This window comes from Pteropus vampyrus, unplaced genomic scaffold (assembly GCF_000151845.1).
Source record: "Pteropus vampyrus isolate Shadow unplaced genomic scaffold, Pvam_2.0 Scaffold145, whole genome shotgun sequence".
NCBI classification, from domain to species: domain Eukaryota; kingdom Metazoa; phylum Chordata; class Mammalia; order Chiroptera; family Pteropodidae; genus Pteropus; species Pteropus vampyrus.
In genome coordinates this window covers 1,621,441-1,637,370 of record NW_011888926.1, presented here as the reverse complement: position 1 = coordinate 1,637,370, position 15,930 = coordinate 1,621,441, and the positions used below count along the sequence as shown (strand labels likewise).

At 40.9% G+C, this 15,930-nt stretch overlaps 1 protein-coding gene across 1 annotated transcript in view; it reads left to right on the top strand.

Annotated features, from left to right (window-relative positions):
- The window catches only part of MEI1 (meiotic double-stranded break formation protein 1), a 60,665-nt gene that overhangs the window by 16,664 nt on the left and 28,071 nt on the right, over positions 1–15,930 (top strand). Inside the window, exons 12-18 of the mRNA XM_011369030.1 lie at positions 2,050–2,164; positions 3,020–3,111; positions 3,905–4,046; positions 5,662–5,773; positions 8,141–8,201; positions 9,218–9,315; positions 12,128–12,296. Of these exons, the coding sequence (XP_011367332.1) occupies positions 2,050–2,164; positions 3,020–3,111; positions 3,905–4,046; positions 5,662–5,773; positions 8,141–8,201; positions 9,218–9,315; positions 12,128–12,296 (789 nt within the window). The remainder of the gene's footprint in view (positions 1–2,049; positions 2,165–3,019; positions 3,112–3,904; positions 4,047–5,661; positions 5,774–8,140; positions 8,202–9,217; positions 9,316–12,127; positions 12,297–15,930) is intronic.

The following is a 15,930-nucleotide window of genomic DNA, read 5'->3' as shown; positions in this document are numbered from 1 at the left end:
TCTGTCTCTTTTCCCCCTTTATCCTTTCCTGGATTTGAATCTCTAAATCTGGAGCATGAATTCCAGTGAGGGCGAGATGAATACAGGATAACAAAGGCATAGAGCAAGAACAGTCAATCAGAGGTGCCCCTGCAGAGCTGGAACTCTTCCAGGAGGTCATTGTTATAGGAGCCAGTAGCACCTTTCAGGCAGGAGAGGATATTTGAGCTGTATTATGAGGGATGAGAGATTTAGATTTGTGGAAGGACCAGGATTAGCTAAAACATGTTAATGGGAAAGTTTAGGGATTACTGAGGGTATCGTAGCCAGTCTGGTCAGCAGATTGTGTGAAGAGGAGGAGTACATGAAGAAACTGGAAAGCTGGTTGGGTCAAAATTGTGGGGAGTGATGAGTGGGAGGCTGGTTATTAATCCTTAGACTATTAGACTGGTTATTAATCCTTAGACTATTTACTTTTGACTTTGATTTCCCAGAATGTTTACTGAGGTGGTCCCTCTGAAGTGGGGCCGTTCAGAGAGCCTCTGGGAAGCACAAATGGAACGAAGAGCGAAGAGTGAGAATTGTTGAAAAGAATTTAAAGATGATGGAACCAGGGCTTAACAATGACTGTAGGATAGAAACTTAGAGCTTCCAGAAATGAAGAAGGAAGGGAGAAATCAAGCCTTAACTATATACTGAGTGCCTGTTAGAAGGTTCAGCAGGTAACTCTGAGGGTTCGAAACCGGCCCAATGATGAGGGTTAACATAGGTTTCTCCTTAGTTACTGCACTGGGCTGAATAACATCCCTGTAAAGATGAGATCATACAGTATGGGCTCCTAAATCCAATGACTAGTGCCCTTATAAGGAGAGGAGGATTTGAACATATAGTGATAAAGACACACACAGAAGGTAGATGGTCATGTGAAGATAGGGGCAGAAATTGGAATGATGCAGCTACAAACCAAACAATGAGAAGATTTGCTGGCAACTATCAGAAGCTGAGGCAGGGCAGGATTCTTTCCTAAAGCCTTTAGAGGGAGCCAACACCTTAATTTCAGACTTCTAGACCCCAGAACTATGGGAAAATAAATTCTGTTGTTTTCAGCTACATAATTTGTGGTAATTTATTACAGCATTCCTAGGATACCAATACAGCTACTTTATACCCTGTCAAATAGTCACTCATTCAACACTTTTTTTATTTAACATCAATTTACAATGCATCTAGTTCTGTTTAGGTAAAGTGAGAAAATAGAACTAGTCCCTGGATACTTGGTGTTTACAATTGATCTAGATAATGACTCTTGTCTCCTCTGAGTTCATAGAATATGAGGGTTGAAACTGACCCTAAGTGTTACTTTCCACATTTACCCCACACTCAGAATGATTGACTCTCCAAAAGCAGTTTCCAGTCGCTGCTTATAATCCCCAAGAATGGGGAGCCTACTTCCTAGATAATCTCCTCTACCTCTATAGAGTTTTGACTCTTAGAAAGTTTTTTCTTAGGCTAAAATATAATCTGGGTCCTTATAACATTTACCTGTTCATCCAGTTTTTAACTCATCAGGGTAACAGAGCAAATTTGATCTCTCTTCCTCAAGAGAGCTTATCACTTATTTGAGAACAGTGGCCATGTACATCTCTTGATGCACCTTCAGTTCTAGATAGGACTTCTTTCACCAGGAGGCCCTTCTCAGTGAGAAAACCCTCTGTATCCTTAATAATAATGCTCATAGCTGTCATTTATAAGGACTTAGTATCTATTAAGCATCGTGCTAAGTGGCATGCATCATCTAATTTGATCTTAGAATAATCTATGAGGAGAGGACTACTAATTCTAATTTAATAGATGAGGAAACAGTGTTAGAGATAATGAGGAACATGCACAGAGTTATGCAGCTAGACAAGTGTTGGAGCAAGGATTTTTATCAGTAGATCCTGGACCTGATCTGGGTCTGATCAACCGCAGGTTCCCATCAACTGCATTGCCCCGCCATGCCCCAGAACCTGAGGGTATCTTGGAGTACCTTATCTTGCCCTAAGCCTGCCTTTGTCTCTCTGGATGCAGGAAGGACCATCAGAGTGCTCCACCTGTGCAGTACGGGGAACTGCGGGCCTTGCTTGAAGCCATGCTGAACCGGTGTGCCGATATTTCCCAGACCCCACTAAACCGGAGGTCTTTGGTTAGTGCACTGCCATCTGGAGGTCATGCTGTAATGTGTTTTTAGAAGCTTTACCTTTGTATGACAGTTTATAACTTTTTCTCATGCCCACCACATACCTACAATGAGATGTTATTTTTTTTCCTAACCGTAGAGCTGTGAGGCTTAATAATAGCTATCCTCATTTTTAGAGATTAGAAAACTGAAGCCACAAGGGTTAAATAATTTTTCTCTACGATCCAAAAGTGGCAAGTACTTGATTTTGGATAGTAAATTTCAGGGAGCTTGTACCCAAACCTACTACACAGTTGTCTTTTATATTATCCAAGCAGGTATAGTAAGCATGCTCACAGAATTATTTAAGGCTGGATTGACTAGAATCTTAGGAAGAATATGACCAACATGCAATGTGTTGTAATTGTTGGCTTTTAATGGTCCATGTACTTGAAATATCAGAAAAGATGCTGTTAATGTGAATACTGATTATGTCTTTTAAGATTAACTTTGGAAACTAAGTTCATCACAGTTGATGGGATGAGGATTTTTGTGTGTTTTGAAGCAACTAACATGGGCATTACATACAGTTAGGCAAATGTCCACCAGTGTGTGACAGCTTTCTGCATATAAAACAAGAGCCAGTCCTGCAGTTCACAGGGACACAGATGGTTAAGGTTTTCCTTTCTACCACTTTTAGAGGAATTATTAGATGGCTAGATTTGCGAGGCTATAACCAAGATCCCTTGGAAAGTGTTAGGTGTGCAGGAATGCCAGACTCCAGTGTGGGAAGAGGAGGTCTGTAGTCCTCTAACCACAGACTGGGGCACAGAGGAGGCACTTAACTAACAGGTCACCTCTCCTCTCCTCTCCTCACCTCAGGGCCATGCCTCCAGCAGAGATTTGGAGAAGACCATTCTTCGAAGGGGAAAGTTTCTCCTGAGTGCTCTGGAGGGATTTAGAAATGCCTGCAGGTGAGGGGCCCTCTGTGGTCTGAAATAGTAGTATGGAGGGTGGGAATGGAAAAGAATCGCAAAAAGAATGATGTTCTAGAAGCAGCACTTGGTTTCTAATGCTTCACTGCATAGAGAGGACTTTGGCTGGGGTGGGGTTCGGGGATATGTGTGGGTGTGGAGGGGGTATGTGGAGGTTTGAGGACAGGTAGTTCAAGTGGAAGGTTTCTAAAGATTGCCTTCTGGTCAAGTTTGTGTTACTGTGCAACGAGATTGTGTCTCATTCAGCTTTGTTCTTCTTCCCAAATAGTTTAGCCCTACAGGTTCACTGAATGCTTGTTGGGTTAGTTCAGTTCACGTTAACAGTGTCTGTTATATTCCTGTGTGCCTGGTACTAGGCAGTGGAAGGACAAAGAGAAGACAGATTGGCTCTTGCCAGTCTCCCACAAGGAGCTCACGGTCTATTGAAGAAGAGACTGTTTTATGTATGTATGTGGAATTCATTAGATTGTCACAAATCCATGGAGGGCCTTCCAGGTAGAGAGTAGCATATGTGAAGGCAGAGATGTGAAACAGCAAACAGGATGGTATGTTCAGGGAAGTACCTGTAGTCATGTGTTTTGGGAGAGGGGTTGGGGAGCATGAAGCCAGAGGTAGCCGAGGACAGAGTCTCCTTCGTTGAGGCCTCTTAAATTTTCTCCAGATCTGCTGATAGGAGATCTGAACCCTGAGCTCAAGCATTTCCCTGGGAAGATGCTATTAACCTTCAAGGTACATACGTAGTAGTGCACATACTCACACATTGATTTTCCAGGTTGGCTGTGGAATTCCAGAGCGAGCCTTCGGCCCAGGAGAATCCATTCACAGCTCCCAGTGCCAAGAAGGAAGACACCTTGGAGGCCTTTTCAGAATTTCTTCTCAGTGCCTGTGACTCCCTCTGTATCCCCATGGTGATGGTGGGTTCCCCTGAGCCATGGACAGATTGAAGTGTGGAGAGGAGAAGAATGTGAGAGTGAGCCAGGCCTAGAGATGCAAGGCAGTGACTACTCAACTGGACCTTCGGAGTATCTCATTGGGGTGGTTCTTGTAGCCACTTTTCCTTTGGTTTTAAAAACAAAGTGTAGTGTTTCATTGTAAAACTAATAAGATGCCTCTTAAGAAAAAGTAGGAAGCAATAATAATAAAATCATAAATAGGTAATGTTTATGGTGTATTAAATGCCTTATATTCACTACCTGATTTGATCATCCCAATGATCCTGTGAGATGGGTGCTACTATTTCCCCCAATTTAAAGATGAAGTTGTCATGTTCCTATGGTTATAAAGCAAGTGCAGGACAGTGCTGAGATTTGAACCCGTGCCCTTCTGCACAGTAAAGAGCAGAGGTAAAAGTCTGTGATCCAGGCTTCACTAAGGAACACATTTGTGTGTTCTCAAAAATGAGAGAGAGCCTCTCTGAAGAGAGACCTGGTCTGGAAGAGCTTCATTTTGAGCTGATTTGAGATGGAGATGATAGAAAGATCTGGGTCCAGAGCTGTTGCCTGCCCAGCTGACTTTGTGTGAGTCCTGTCCTTTTTGAGGTTTGGACATCTTGCGAGCCTGTAGAGTTCCTGTTAGTCGAGACTGGCACCTGGGAACAGCAGGTGGCATCAGGGAAGCATGCTCTGGTTCTAACAGGAGAGAACCTCTTTTCCTTGAAGAAGCCTGTGAGCCAGCATGCTGGCATCTTCAGGTGGGTAACTGTTGGGAGCCATAGGTTGCAGCCCTGACTGGCATACATGAATAGTTACACTTGAGCAGTTCACATTGGTGTCTTCATCTGCTCTGTCTTCCCCCTAGATTTATAAAGTGTTAGAGCTAGATCTAGAATTAGATCATAGAATTATTTTTGCTTTCTACTTTTCTATATTTCACACATTTTCTTTAATGGGCATGTATTTTCTAATTTAAAAAACACTAGTTTAAAAACCAAAGGAAAGTATCTTTAAGAACCAATCTGAGGTCCTGGCTATTTACAGATAGAGAACTGAGACACTGAGAGGGGTGGGGGTGACTGCCCCCAGGACACAGCGACTTTCTGCAGTACTTGAACTAGAGCCCAAGTTTCTCTACTCTTAATCCAGAGTTCCATCTACTCCATCAGGCTGCCTCATGACTGTTCAAAGATCACATGAAAAATAAATGCGAAGGCAGTTGGTAAACTATACTACTACTACCACTACCACTACTGTGGCTAGTAATAGACACATAAGTGTCACTCTGTATTATCATTTAGAAAGCCCTTTTTACACGTCGGATCTCATTTGTTTCTGGGAGGTAAGACTTGTTATTTGTGTTTTACTCTTTTGATACAGAGGCCTAGAGAGGGCAAGTATCTTACATACTTTATTAGTGGTGGATGTAAGCCTTGGAGGTAGGCTTGTGGACTTCAGATTCCCTAGCTTTTCTTGTACCCTTCTAATAAAAGGATTTAGTCTACCATTCCAGATTCGATGCCAGTTCTGCTGATGACTTTTCTTCTTCGGAAGCTCAGTCCTGGTGAGCTGTGTTCTCCCTCCTGGTTCTTTGCAGAAGCACTTGGAGCAGGCCGCTCACCCAGCCTTGATGGAAGTTTTCCTCTCGATTCTACACAGCCTCTTTGTCATCGTTCCCCACATGAAGGAGAAATTCTCCAAGAAGCTCGGTAGGCAGTAAGCAAGTATGGAAGTTGGTAGGGAGGCAGGCACCTTAGGTAGCTGCTCAGATACTCCAAGAGCATAACCCATGGATGGAGTGTTTACATATTTGTTCAGAATCAGTATCCGCTTATTGCCCAGTATGGAATGGAAGGAAATATCATCCAGAAAGTGAAGTCCTTAAAGGCAGCTCTCAAATTTATTGATACTTCTCTGAGAGTGTCAAGTTCAGAGCCCACACCTCTTTCCACATTACTGTCATATTCCATATTCCCTCAGACCTTACCAGATGTTTAGCATCTCTGACTCCTGAGTACTGAATGCCAGAAGTGCCCTCGGTCATTGTGAAAACTGAAAAACATCCCCACATACTTTCAAATACCTTTTAGGGGAGTGGTAGCACTCTTGGTGAAAGCTGCTTTCTAACTATAATGGAAGTGCCTTCTTAAAATTGAACTCAAGTGGCTCTTCATTAGTTTTCTCTAGGCTTTCTTGCATCTGTTTATTATCTTCATTCATTAGTCATTTTTTTCTCCCTAAAATAAACCTTCGTTTCCTACTTCTCCAGTTGTCACCCTATAAATACTTCAGTCTGCAGAATAAGCCTGGAATCAGAGTCAGAGTTTCCTTTATTTTCTTTAGAAAGTGGTAGTGATGGTGAGAATGAGCAGTGGGAATAGCCAAAAGCAGAAAGGGAAGGAGAAAGGTAATAATTAATAACATAATTAACATTTATTAAATTTTTACTGTGTGTGAGATACTGTTTTAAGTGCTTTACACATATTAATTCATTTAGTTTTCAGAAGAACCCTGGGAAGTATGTACTATGATTATCCTCATTCTACTGATGAGGACACTGCTGCTCAGGAGAGGCCGAACTTCTCAGGGTCACAATCGAGTGGTATGCTCAGGGTTCTAACTTAGGGAATCTGGCTCTAGAGCCTGCTTTCTTAACCTCTGTATTATCCTTGCCTCTTATCGTTATCATTTAATGTCTTTTCTTTTAATCTTGTCATGTAGCATGCAGTGGGAAGTCTACCTGGCGAGGAAGCCAGGGCTCAGTCAGGCGGGACCTTGTTGGCCATCTGAGAAATGGGAATATAATTGGAGAGGGACATGGAGTTAAGAAAGGTTTTTCTACCTCCTAGGACTAGAAACTTACTCTGATTATCAGCCGATAGGAAAGAACAGTAGAGAGACTCCTGGGTATTCAGCAGAGCAAGGTCTTTGGGAAGGAGAGGGGCCAGGACAGCTGGGGAGATGAGGGTGTGCTTTCTGCAGTTGTAAATTTGACTTAGGATTTTGAGGGAGCTTCTGATTGATGATCTGGGTCATCTTGGGAAGGTCCTTTGTCCCAGTTTGGAGGGATCTTTGTTCTCTCCAGGAAAAGAACAGAGCACAGGAAGCCCTTTGGAAACTATTCCATGTATCAAGTGAGTGAGCTTCTAGAAGAGGGCAGGAAGCCATGGAAGAGGGAAAAACATGTGAGTTGGGGTTCTTCCTTCATCCCTCACTTGATTATTGACATTGGGCAAATTTATCTCCAGTGTCCTCAAAACATGATGATAATAATGAGAATTAATTGCGATAACAAGGAGATTTCCTGAAGGACTGTGTGTGCCCCTTAGTCATTGTAACAACGGACACATACTTCTTTCCTTCCTTTCATCCACTATTCCTGCCTTCCATACGTCAAGAACCAAGAAGACCCAGTCTTAGGGTGCTGGATGAGTGCAGCTTCAGATGTGTAGATTTCTAGGGTGGCAGCAGTAAAGAACAAGGGATGTAGAGAAAGACTATTATGTGTGTGGAGGTCTGTGCAGCACGAAGTCACAACAGGACCAGGGGCCCGACCTGCAAGAGAAAAGAGGGAAGCAGATGCTGCCAGCTGTAAGTGGGCGGAGACCTGGAGTAGGGCTGGGGAAATTCTAGGTACTGAGAGACCAGGCCAGAAGGAGCCCTTCCACCAGGCATGCTGGGCGCCCCCTCCCCGGGAGCATCATGGGTTAAACTGCTGTCTCAAAGTTGCTGTGAAACTCTGAGAGAGTAATTCCTTGCCATACACTTTAGCCTCAGGATAGAATACAGGGTACCCCCACTCTGGAGCAGGTGTTGGGGAACTCTTGGTGTTCTCCTTGTTTGGAATACTGTTTTATCTTAGCTTTACAACAACCTGTGAGGTATAGATATTGAAACTGATTCTGAGAAGTTAAATAAATGTTCCAGAGTCACACTACTAGATAGTGATGGCGCAAAATTTGAACCTAGGTCTGCATGACTTCAAAACTAGTACTCTTTGTCACCACCCAGACTTGGGAATCTCTGTAACAAGACTGGTTTAAACCACTCTCTGCTTTCTTCCCACTTTTCCCAAGCTGCCTCATCCTTCATACGACTAACTCTGGAACTGAAGGCCAGGTTTTGCAGTGGACTGAGGTATGTATCATCCCAGGCAAAATTAGTGGCCAAAGAGACAGTTTCCTTCTTGACTAGACAAGTGGAAATTTCTGACTGGTGTGGTTTGGTCATAGGACCAAGCCTATGAGGGGATTGACACAGTGTCAGAATCACTCAGCACCTGGTAGTAGGAGCTGGACTTGCTTCTACAGCTTTTATTGAATCTGGCTCTGGAATGGCTCTCATTTCATGTGATAATTAGTTGAGCACCTATCACATCGGAACTGGAAGAGTTCTTAGAGATCATTTGTCTAACCCCTCATTTGCAAATGGGGAAACCGAGGCTCTCAGAGGGTAAGAGATCCAGTGTCCATCAAAAAAGAGTTATGTTCTAGTCGTAGCCAGCTCAGCAATTCTGGAGGAGAAAATCTCTTGTTCAAAGTAGAGAGGTTGCCACCTCAGTCTGTCTTGCTGGGCTTCTAGAGCAGCCTTCTTCACCTTTCTGTTTATAATTTGCCACCTGTCTCTGCATTTACTTGGCAGGTTCCATTTATGACTGCTTATAGCCCACAAGGTGAACGCAGTGTAATATCTAACACTCCTTGGTTCTGAATGGAACACCCAGTATTGAGAAAATACGGGGATCCATCTGGATTCAAAGTCACAGTTTTGGATGCTTGTAGTTCCCCTTGCGTGCCCATCTTGGGTTCAACAGCTTCTTCTCATTATAGGACGCCCTAGCTCTTTCCTGATGCAGGAACACTTTTTTGTATGTTTACTTAAATTGGAACTTAGTAGCTCTCCCTCATTTATTTTTTCAGCAAATTTTTATTGAATGCCTGTATGTGCCAAGTGCCTGATTTACAACTGTGGGCAGCAGGTTCCATGTTTACTTTTCACAGTTACCTCCAGATCTCCTCTACCAGGGCCATGGTTAGAATTTCACTAGGCTCTGGCATAAAGCAGTGAACCCTAGTACACAGCAGGGATAATGCTGTCCCAGCCCAAGTAGCAATGTCCTCTCTCTTGTTCTCTCCTTGTCTTTTCTCTCTAAGTCACTCAGCCCTAAACCAGGTGTGTTCCAGTTTCCTCTACTACTTGTGCATCAGCCTCCTCTCAGCTCCAGAGAAGACAGGACCACCTTCCCAAGAAGGTAAGATGCTGCCGGTTGACCACTCCTGAGGTCCATGGTGGTCTTTTAGAGTCTGGATGCCATGTTGATTGGCTAGGTAGTGAATCAGTACAGTAATAAGATCTTTTTACTTGAAGGTACCCAGAGGAATCATGAAATCATGGAATAATGGAACTATAGGCTGATTTCTAGGGAGGCGAGATAGTAGAATCAGAAAATGATAGAATCCGAGGCTCCTGGACCCCCAGAGTCGAAGGGTTGAGAAGGACCCCGAAGCTTATCGAGCCAAATTCCTCCCCTGACCACCTGCTCCGCAATATCCCCCACACTAGACCTCTTTTCTGCTTGTTACCTTCAGAGACCCCTGCACACAATATCTTGAATAGCCTATTCTACTTCTTTGTTCCTTCATTCAAGAAACATTTCTTGAATATCTATTGTGTTCCAGACTCTATTCCAGACTCTGGTGATAGAGCTAGTGATACAAAGTCCTGTTCTCATGGAATGGGAGAGGCAGAAAAACACATAGATTCGATATCAGAGATGGATAGGTGCTAGCAAAGATCCCTGAATAAGGTAAAGGAGGCCCATACAGAATCTAGGCAGGGGGAACAGCAGATGCAGGGCTGAGAGCTGGAACTTTTTCCTTCTGTTGATTATTCAGTGAGCTTTGACTACATGCTGGGGGAGGCCTAGGTGCTGCTGTGGGTATAGTGACGATTACGATATGTTCTTAACCCTGAGGAGTTCCCCTATACTAGACCTCTCTCTTGGTATAACATAAAACAATTTAACCATTATTTTATTCATTCATTCAAAATATATATCTTCGTGGGTAAGACTTGGTGCTGGCTGTGTTTCCTCTTTTGATATTTATGAAGACCATGTCATCTCTCCTGACTCCCCAAACCTCTTTCTCTTTTGTCTTTCTGAGACACTGTACTGAGAGAGACAGAAGCTCAAGCAAGCATTTCTGTTCCTTCCACATGGCTTGGCTCCTAGTTTTCTTGCTATACCGGCCACTCCTTTCTGCCTGGTATACAGCTCTCTGCCTGTTCAGGTGGGGTCTGGCCTGCAGAGGGAATAGCACCATGACTTCTCCAGTGGTGGTAGCCTAAGGCCATGTTGGAGCCACATCACAACAGCTTCTTGTGCTCACCAATGCCAGCCCCACTGTTGCTGGCAGCTCCCTCTCTTGTCAGAATAGGAGGAGCCCCATGTATCTGCCCACTTAGAACCCAAGACCTTATCAAAACTCAGAGCACTAGAAGGAATAACAAACCTTACTTACATGGAGACTGCTTCTTTAATGTATCAGAGGAGAGGGCAGGTGGATGTGCAAGGCTCCAGGATATTAGTTTTATTATTATCATAATTCTCATTCTGTGCTTTGGTGGAAAAAGCACTAAACTTAGAATTAGGAAACCTGACCTGGCGCTGCTACCACATTGCTGTGTGACAGTCTCCATTCTCATCCTCCCTTGGTCCTAGGTCCATTGTACTGGCAGGATTGACCCTTTCTTTGACCTCCAACTTGTGTGTCTTTTAATCTCTCAGCCTCCAACCAGTCATCACCCACACTAGAAAGATCTATCTGAAAACCAGATCTTAACATCTTAACTCCCCTGGCCCTCAGCCATGGTCCCCAAACATCAGTCTCTGAGGCATCATCAGTCAGTGATGGAGCTTTCTCTGGTCTGGTGAAGTGTAGAAAGTAAAGGTAATGTAGTGAATTTTCCATAATGTTGACTTTATTCAAATTTTTAGTTCTGAGGTCCTTTTCTTTCATATTCTTTGGTATTAAAATACCTTGTTATTTTTATTTTTATTTATTTATGAAACAGAGGTTTCATAAGAAATCTAGGAATCTCTCAGGATAAAATACAAATTCTTTACTCAGCATTCAAGGTTTCTCAGTCTAGGTACTACATCACATAGTTCTGCAACTCCAGACACTACACATCTATTCACTGATGCTCCAGTCACGCTGAACTCCTTGCCACCCCATAAACATGACACATCCTCTTATGCCTCTGGGCCTCTGAACACCTTGCTTCCTTTCCCTAGGATTCTCTTCTCTTCCTTCTCTGCCTGTTTCCGCTCACCCTCCATAATTCCCTTCTCTTTGAGCTTGCTCTCCTCACTCCAGGAGGCACGAGGACTCTCTCTTCCACCTTGAACATGGTACTGATCACATGTCCTGCAGTTATCTTTCTCATTTTCCATTTTTTTTTTTTTCATTTCAGGTAATGAAGTTTTGCTTTTTTTTTTTTCTGGCTTTATTGAAATATAATAGACAATTAGTTGCTCGTATTTACATTGTACAATTTAATGAGTTTTTTTTTTCAGTTATAGTTGGCATACAATAATATATTCGTTTTAGTTGTACTGCATTGTGATATTAGAGATCTGTATAACTTACAACGTGATCATCTCACTAAATCTAATACCCCTCTTCCCCCTTACATATTTATTACAACATTATTAACTATTTTCCTCATGCTACACTTTATATCTCCATGTCTATTTGTTTCCCACCAGCTGCCAGCTCCTGGAGGTAGAGCCTGTGTCTCAAAGCCTGGCCTAAAGTAGTCACTCAGTGAACATTTGTCAAATGAGTGAACAAATGTATCCACGTCCTTCCACGTGTTACCTTTAGTCTCTCCTGGTAGGCTGAAAGTTGCATAAAGGAAGAAGGGATTCTGATTTCCTTTTATCCTGCATGTATGCTTGCTACCCTGTGCGGTACTCTTCATATAGTAGATACTCATGTGCCCATTACCTGCTTCCCGTGTTCTCTGTGTGGCTTTCTCCCACTTGTTTCTTCCCCCAGAACTCTCTGCAGTGTCTGAGCTCTTGCAGCACGGGCTGCCCCAGATAAGCAGCCGGAGCCCCGAAAGCCTTGACTTCCTGTCGGATTGCCAGTATGTGGAGGGATCTGCTCGCCAGAGACAGTACTGCATCCTGCTCCTCTTCTACCTGGCCTACATTCATGAGGACAGGTCAGTGCTCAGAGCTGGTGGCTGGCGGTAGGTTCTGGGACCCATGTCTGCAGTCCAATTCAGTGCAATAAATATTTAGAGGCATCTTCTCCAAGGCTAGTGCTAAGCACTGGGGTCACAAGAGATAAGTGAGAAATGGGGTATATTACTGAGGGGCTCACATCTTGTGGGGGGGATGTGAAGACAGGTGGGTAGTCACAGTGCTAAGAGACAGGTCCACAATGCTAATGAGAATTCCTTGGTATCCTTGAAGATGTTGTTCACAAAAAATAAGTCAGTGATTTACTTTGGTTTAAGAATTACTATACAATTTATTAAAATTTGAAAATCAGACTATCTTTAAGCTTTAAGAAAATTATTTATTGAGGTAAAATGCACATAACATAAAATTAAGCATTTTAAAGTGAACAATTAAGTAGCATTTAGTATATTCACCATTTTGTGCAGCCACCACCTATCACGTTCCAAAATGTTTCCATCACCCCAGAGTAAAACCGCATACCCGTCAAGCAGTCACTTCCCATTCATTCTTCTCCTCAGCTCCTGGCAACCAACAATCTGCATTCTGTCTCTATGGATAGCTCTATTCTGAACATTTCCTACAGATGGAATCATATAACATATGACCTTTTGTGCCTGGCTTCTTCAACTTAGCATAATGTTTTCCAGATTCATCCAGTTAGCATAGTGTTTGTAGCATGTATTATTACTTTATTCTTTTACATGGTTGAATAATATACCATTGTATGTATATTCCACCATTTGTTTATTCGTTCACCCATTGACAAGCATTTGGGCTGTTTCTACCTTTTGGCTATTGTGAATAGTGATGCTGTGAAGATGCATATACATGTATTTGAGTACTTTTTTTCTAATCCTTTTCTGTATATATCAGTCATAGAATTGAGTAGTCATATGGTAACACTGTGTTTAACTTTTTGAGGAACCTCCAAATTGTGTTCATAGGATTGCACCATTTTATGATCCCATCAGCAATATTTGAGGGTTCTGGTTTCTCCATTTCCTTGCCAACACTTGTTATTTTCTATCTTTTTCATTATAGCCATCCCAGTGGGTGTGAAGTGACTTTTGTATTATGGTTTTGATTTGCATTTCCCTAATGACTAATGATGTTGAACATTTTTCATGCGCTTATTGACCATTTGTATATATTCTTGGAGAAATTGAGATTTTTTTGCTTATTTTTTAACTCCGTTGTCTTTTACTGTTGAGTTGTAAGAGTTCTTTATATATTCTAGATACAAGTCCCTTATCAGATGTATGATTTGTAATTTTTTTCCTCCCATTCTGTTAGTTGTGTTTTTACTTTCTTGATAATATCCTTTGAAGCACAAAACTTTTTTATTTTGATGAAATCAAATTTTAATTTTGATTAAAGTTGTCTTTTCTCTTTGGTCATTTGTACTTTTGAGGTTGATTCTAAGAAATCATTTCCAATGCAAAGTCATGAAGATTTACTCCTATATTTTTTTGTACAGTTCTTTTATAATTTTAGCTCTTAAATATAGGTTTATGATCCATTTTGAGTTAACCTTTATGTATTGTGTGAGGCAGGGTTACAACTTCATTCTTTTGCATGTAGCTAATATAGATGATCCAGCACCACTTGTTGAAAAGACAGTTCTTTCACCCATTGAATTGTCTTGACACCTTTATTGAAAATCACTTGACCTATGTGATTCTTTAAAAGAAGTTTTCTTATTTTTAAAATCATGCATATTGTAAAAATTCAAGCAAAATTGTTGGGCGTAAAGTTCAAATACTTCTTCATATACCTGCAAGAGTTAACTACTGTTAGGTATCTTTTGTGAACTCATCTGTGCATAACAAACATAAGTGCTCCTTTCTAAAAATATACAGATTGGGATAATATATAAGATCTTCAACTTGCTTGTTAATTTACCATATATCTTAGACATCTTTCCATGCTAGTACGTTTATTAGTAGGTCTACCTTATTCTTTGGGAGCTGAATTTTATTGGTGGCGTAATATTTATATTATGGCTATAATTTTTGTCATTTTTTTAAATAAACATTTTATTTTGGAGTAATTTTAGATTTACAGAAAAGTGGCAAAGAATAAAGATTCCCTTGTACTCTTCACCTATTTTCTCTTATTACTAACGGTGGTACATTTATCAAACTAAGACACCAACGTTTGTACATTACTATTTTTCCATTTTTTTCATTATGGTAAAATACACAAATGTAATATTTACCTTCTTAATCATTTTTTGAGTGCAATTCAGTAGTAATACAGTTATAATGTTGTGCTATCATTACCACTGTCCATCTCCAGAACTCTTTTCATCTTACAAAACTGAAATTCTATACCTGTTAAACAATAACTCTCCATTTCTCTCTTCCTCCAGCCCCTGGCAACAATCATTTTACTTTCTGTCCCAGATTTTGACTGTACTAAATACTTCATGTAAGTGGAATCATACAGTATTTGTCTTTTTGTGACCGGCATATTTCACTTACCATAATGTTCCCAAATTTCATCCATGCTATAGCATACCTTAGAATTTTTTTCCTTTTTTTTAGGCTGAATAATATTCCAATGTATGTATGTACCACATTTTGCTTATCACTTCATCTGTCAATGGATGCTTGAGTTGCTTCCACCTTTTAGGTATTGTAAATAATGTTGTTATGAACATGGGTATACAAATATCTCTTTGAGACCATACTTTTAGTTCTTTTGGGTATATATCCAGAAGTGTAATTGCTAGGTCATCTAGTAGTTATATTTTTTAATTTTTTGAGGAAATACCATGCTGTTTTCCACAGCAGCTCTACCACTTTACATTCCCACCAACAGTGAATAAGGGTTTTAATTTCCCCACATCACCACCAACACTTGTTATTTTCTGTTTTTCTTCTGATAGTACCCATCCTAATGGACATGAAGCTGTTAATTTCATAATTTCGGTTTACACTTCTCTAATGATTAGTGATATTGAGCATCTTTCCATGTGCTTATTGACCATTTGTATATCTTTTTTGGAGAAATACTTATTCAGGTCCTTTGCCCATTTTTGAACTGGATTGTTTGATATTTTTTATTGTTAAGGTTTAGGAGTTTTTTATATATTCTGGATATTAATTTATTATTAGATATATGATTTGCAAATAATTTTTCCCATTCTGTGGATTGCCTTTTTTACTCTATTGATAGTGTCTTTTGATGCACAAAATTTAAAAACGTTCACAAAGTCCAATTTGTCTATTTTTTGTTGCCTGTGTTTAGTGTCATAGCCAAGAAATCATTGCCAAATACAAATAAAACTTTTGCCTTATGTTTTTTCCCCAAGATTTTTATAGTTTTAGGTCTTAGATTTAGGTCCGGATCCATTTTGGGTTAATTTTCTTTTTTTTTATATCGTGTTAAATAAGTGTCCATCTTCATTCTTTTGCTTGTGGGTATCCCATTTTTCCAGCACCATTTGTTGAGAAGACTGTCTTTTCTCAGTTGAATGGTCTTGACACTCTTGTTGAAAATCATTGACTATGTGTAAGAGAGTACAATACTATTAATTAAACTTTATTTAGATTTCACCAGTTTTTCCTCTACTGTCCCTTTTTTGTTCCAGGAACAATCTGGGATACT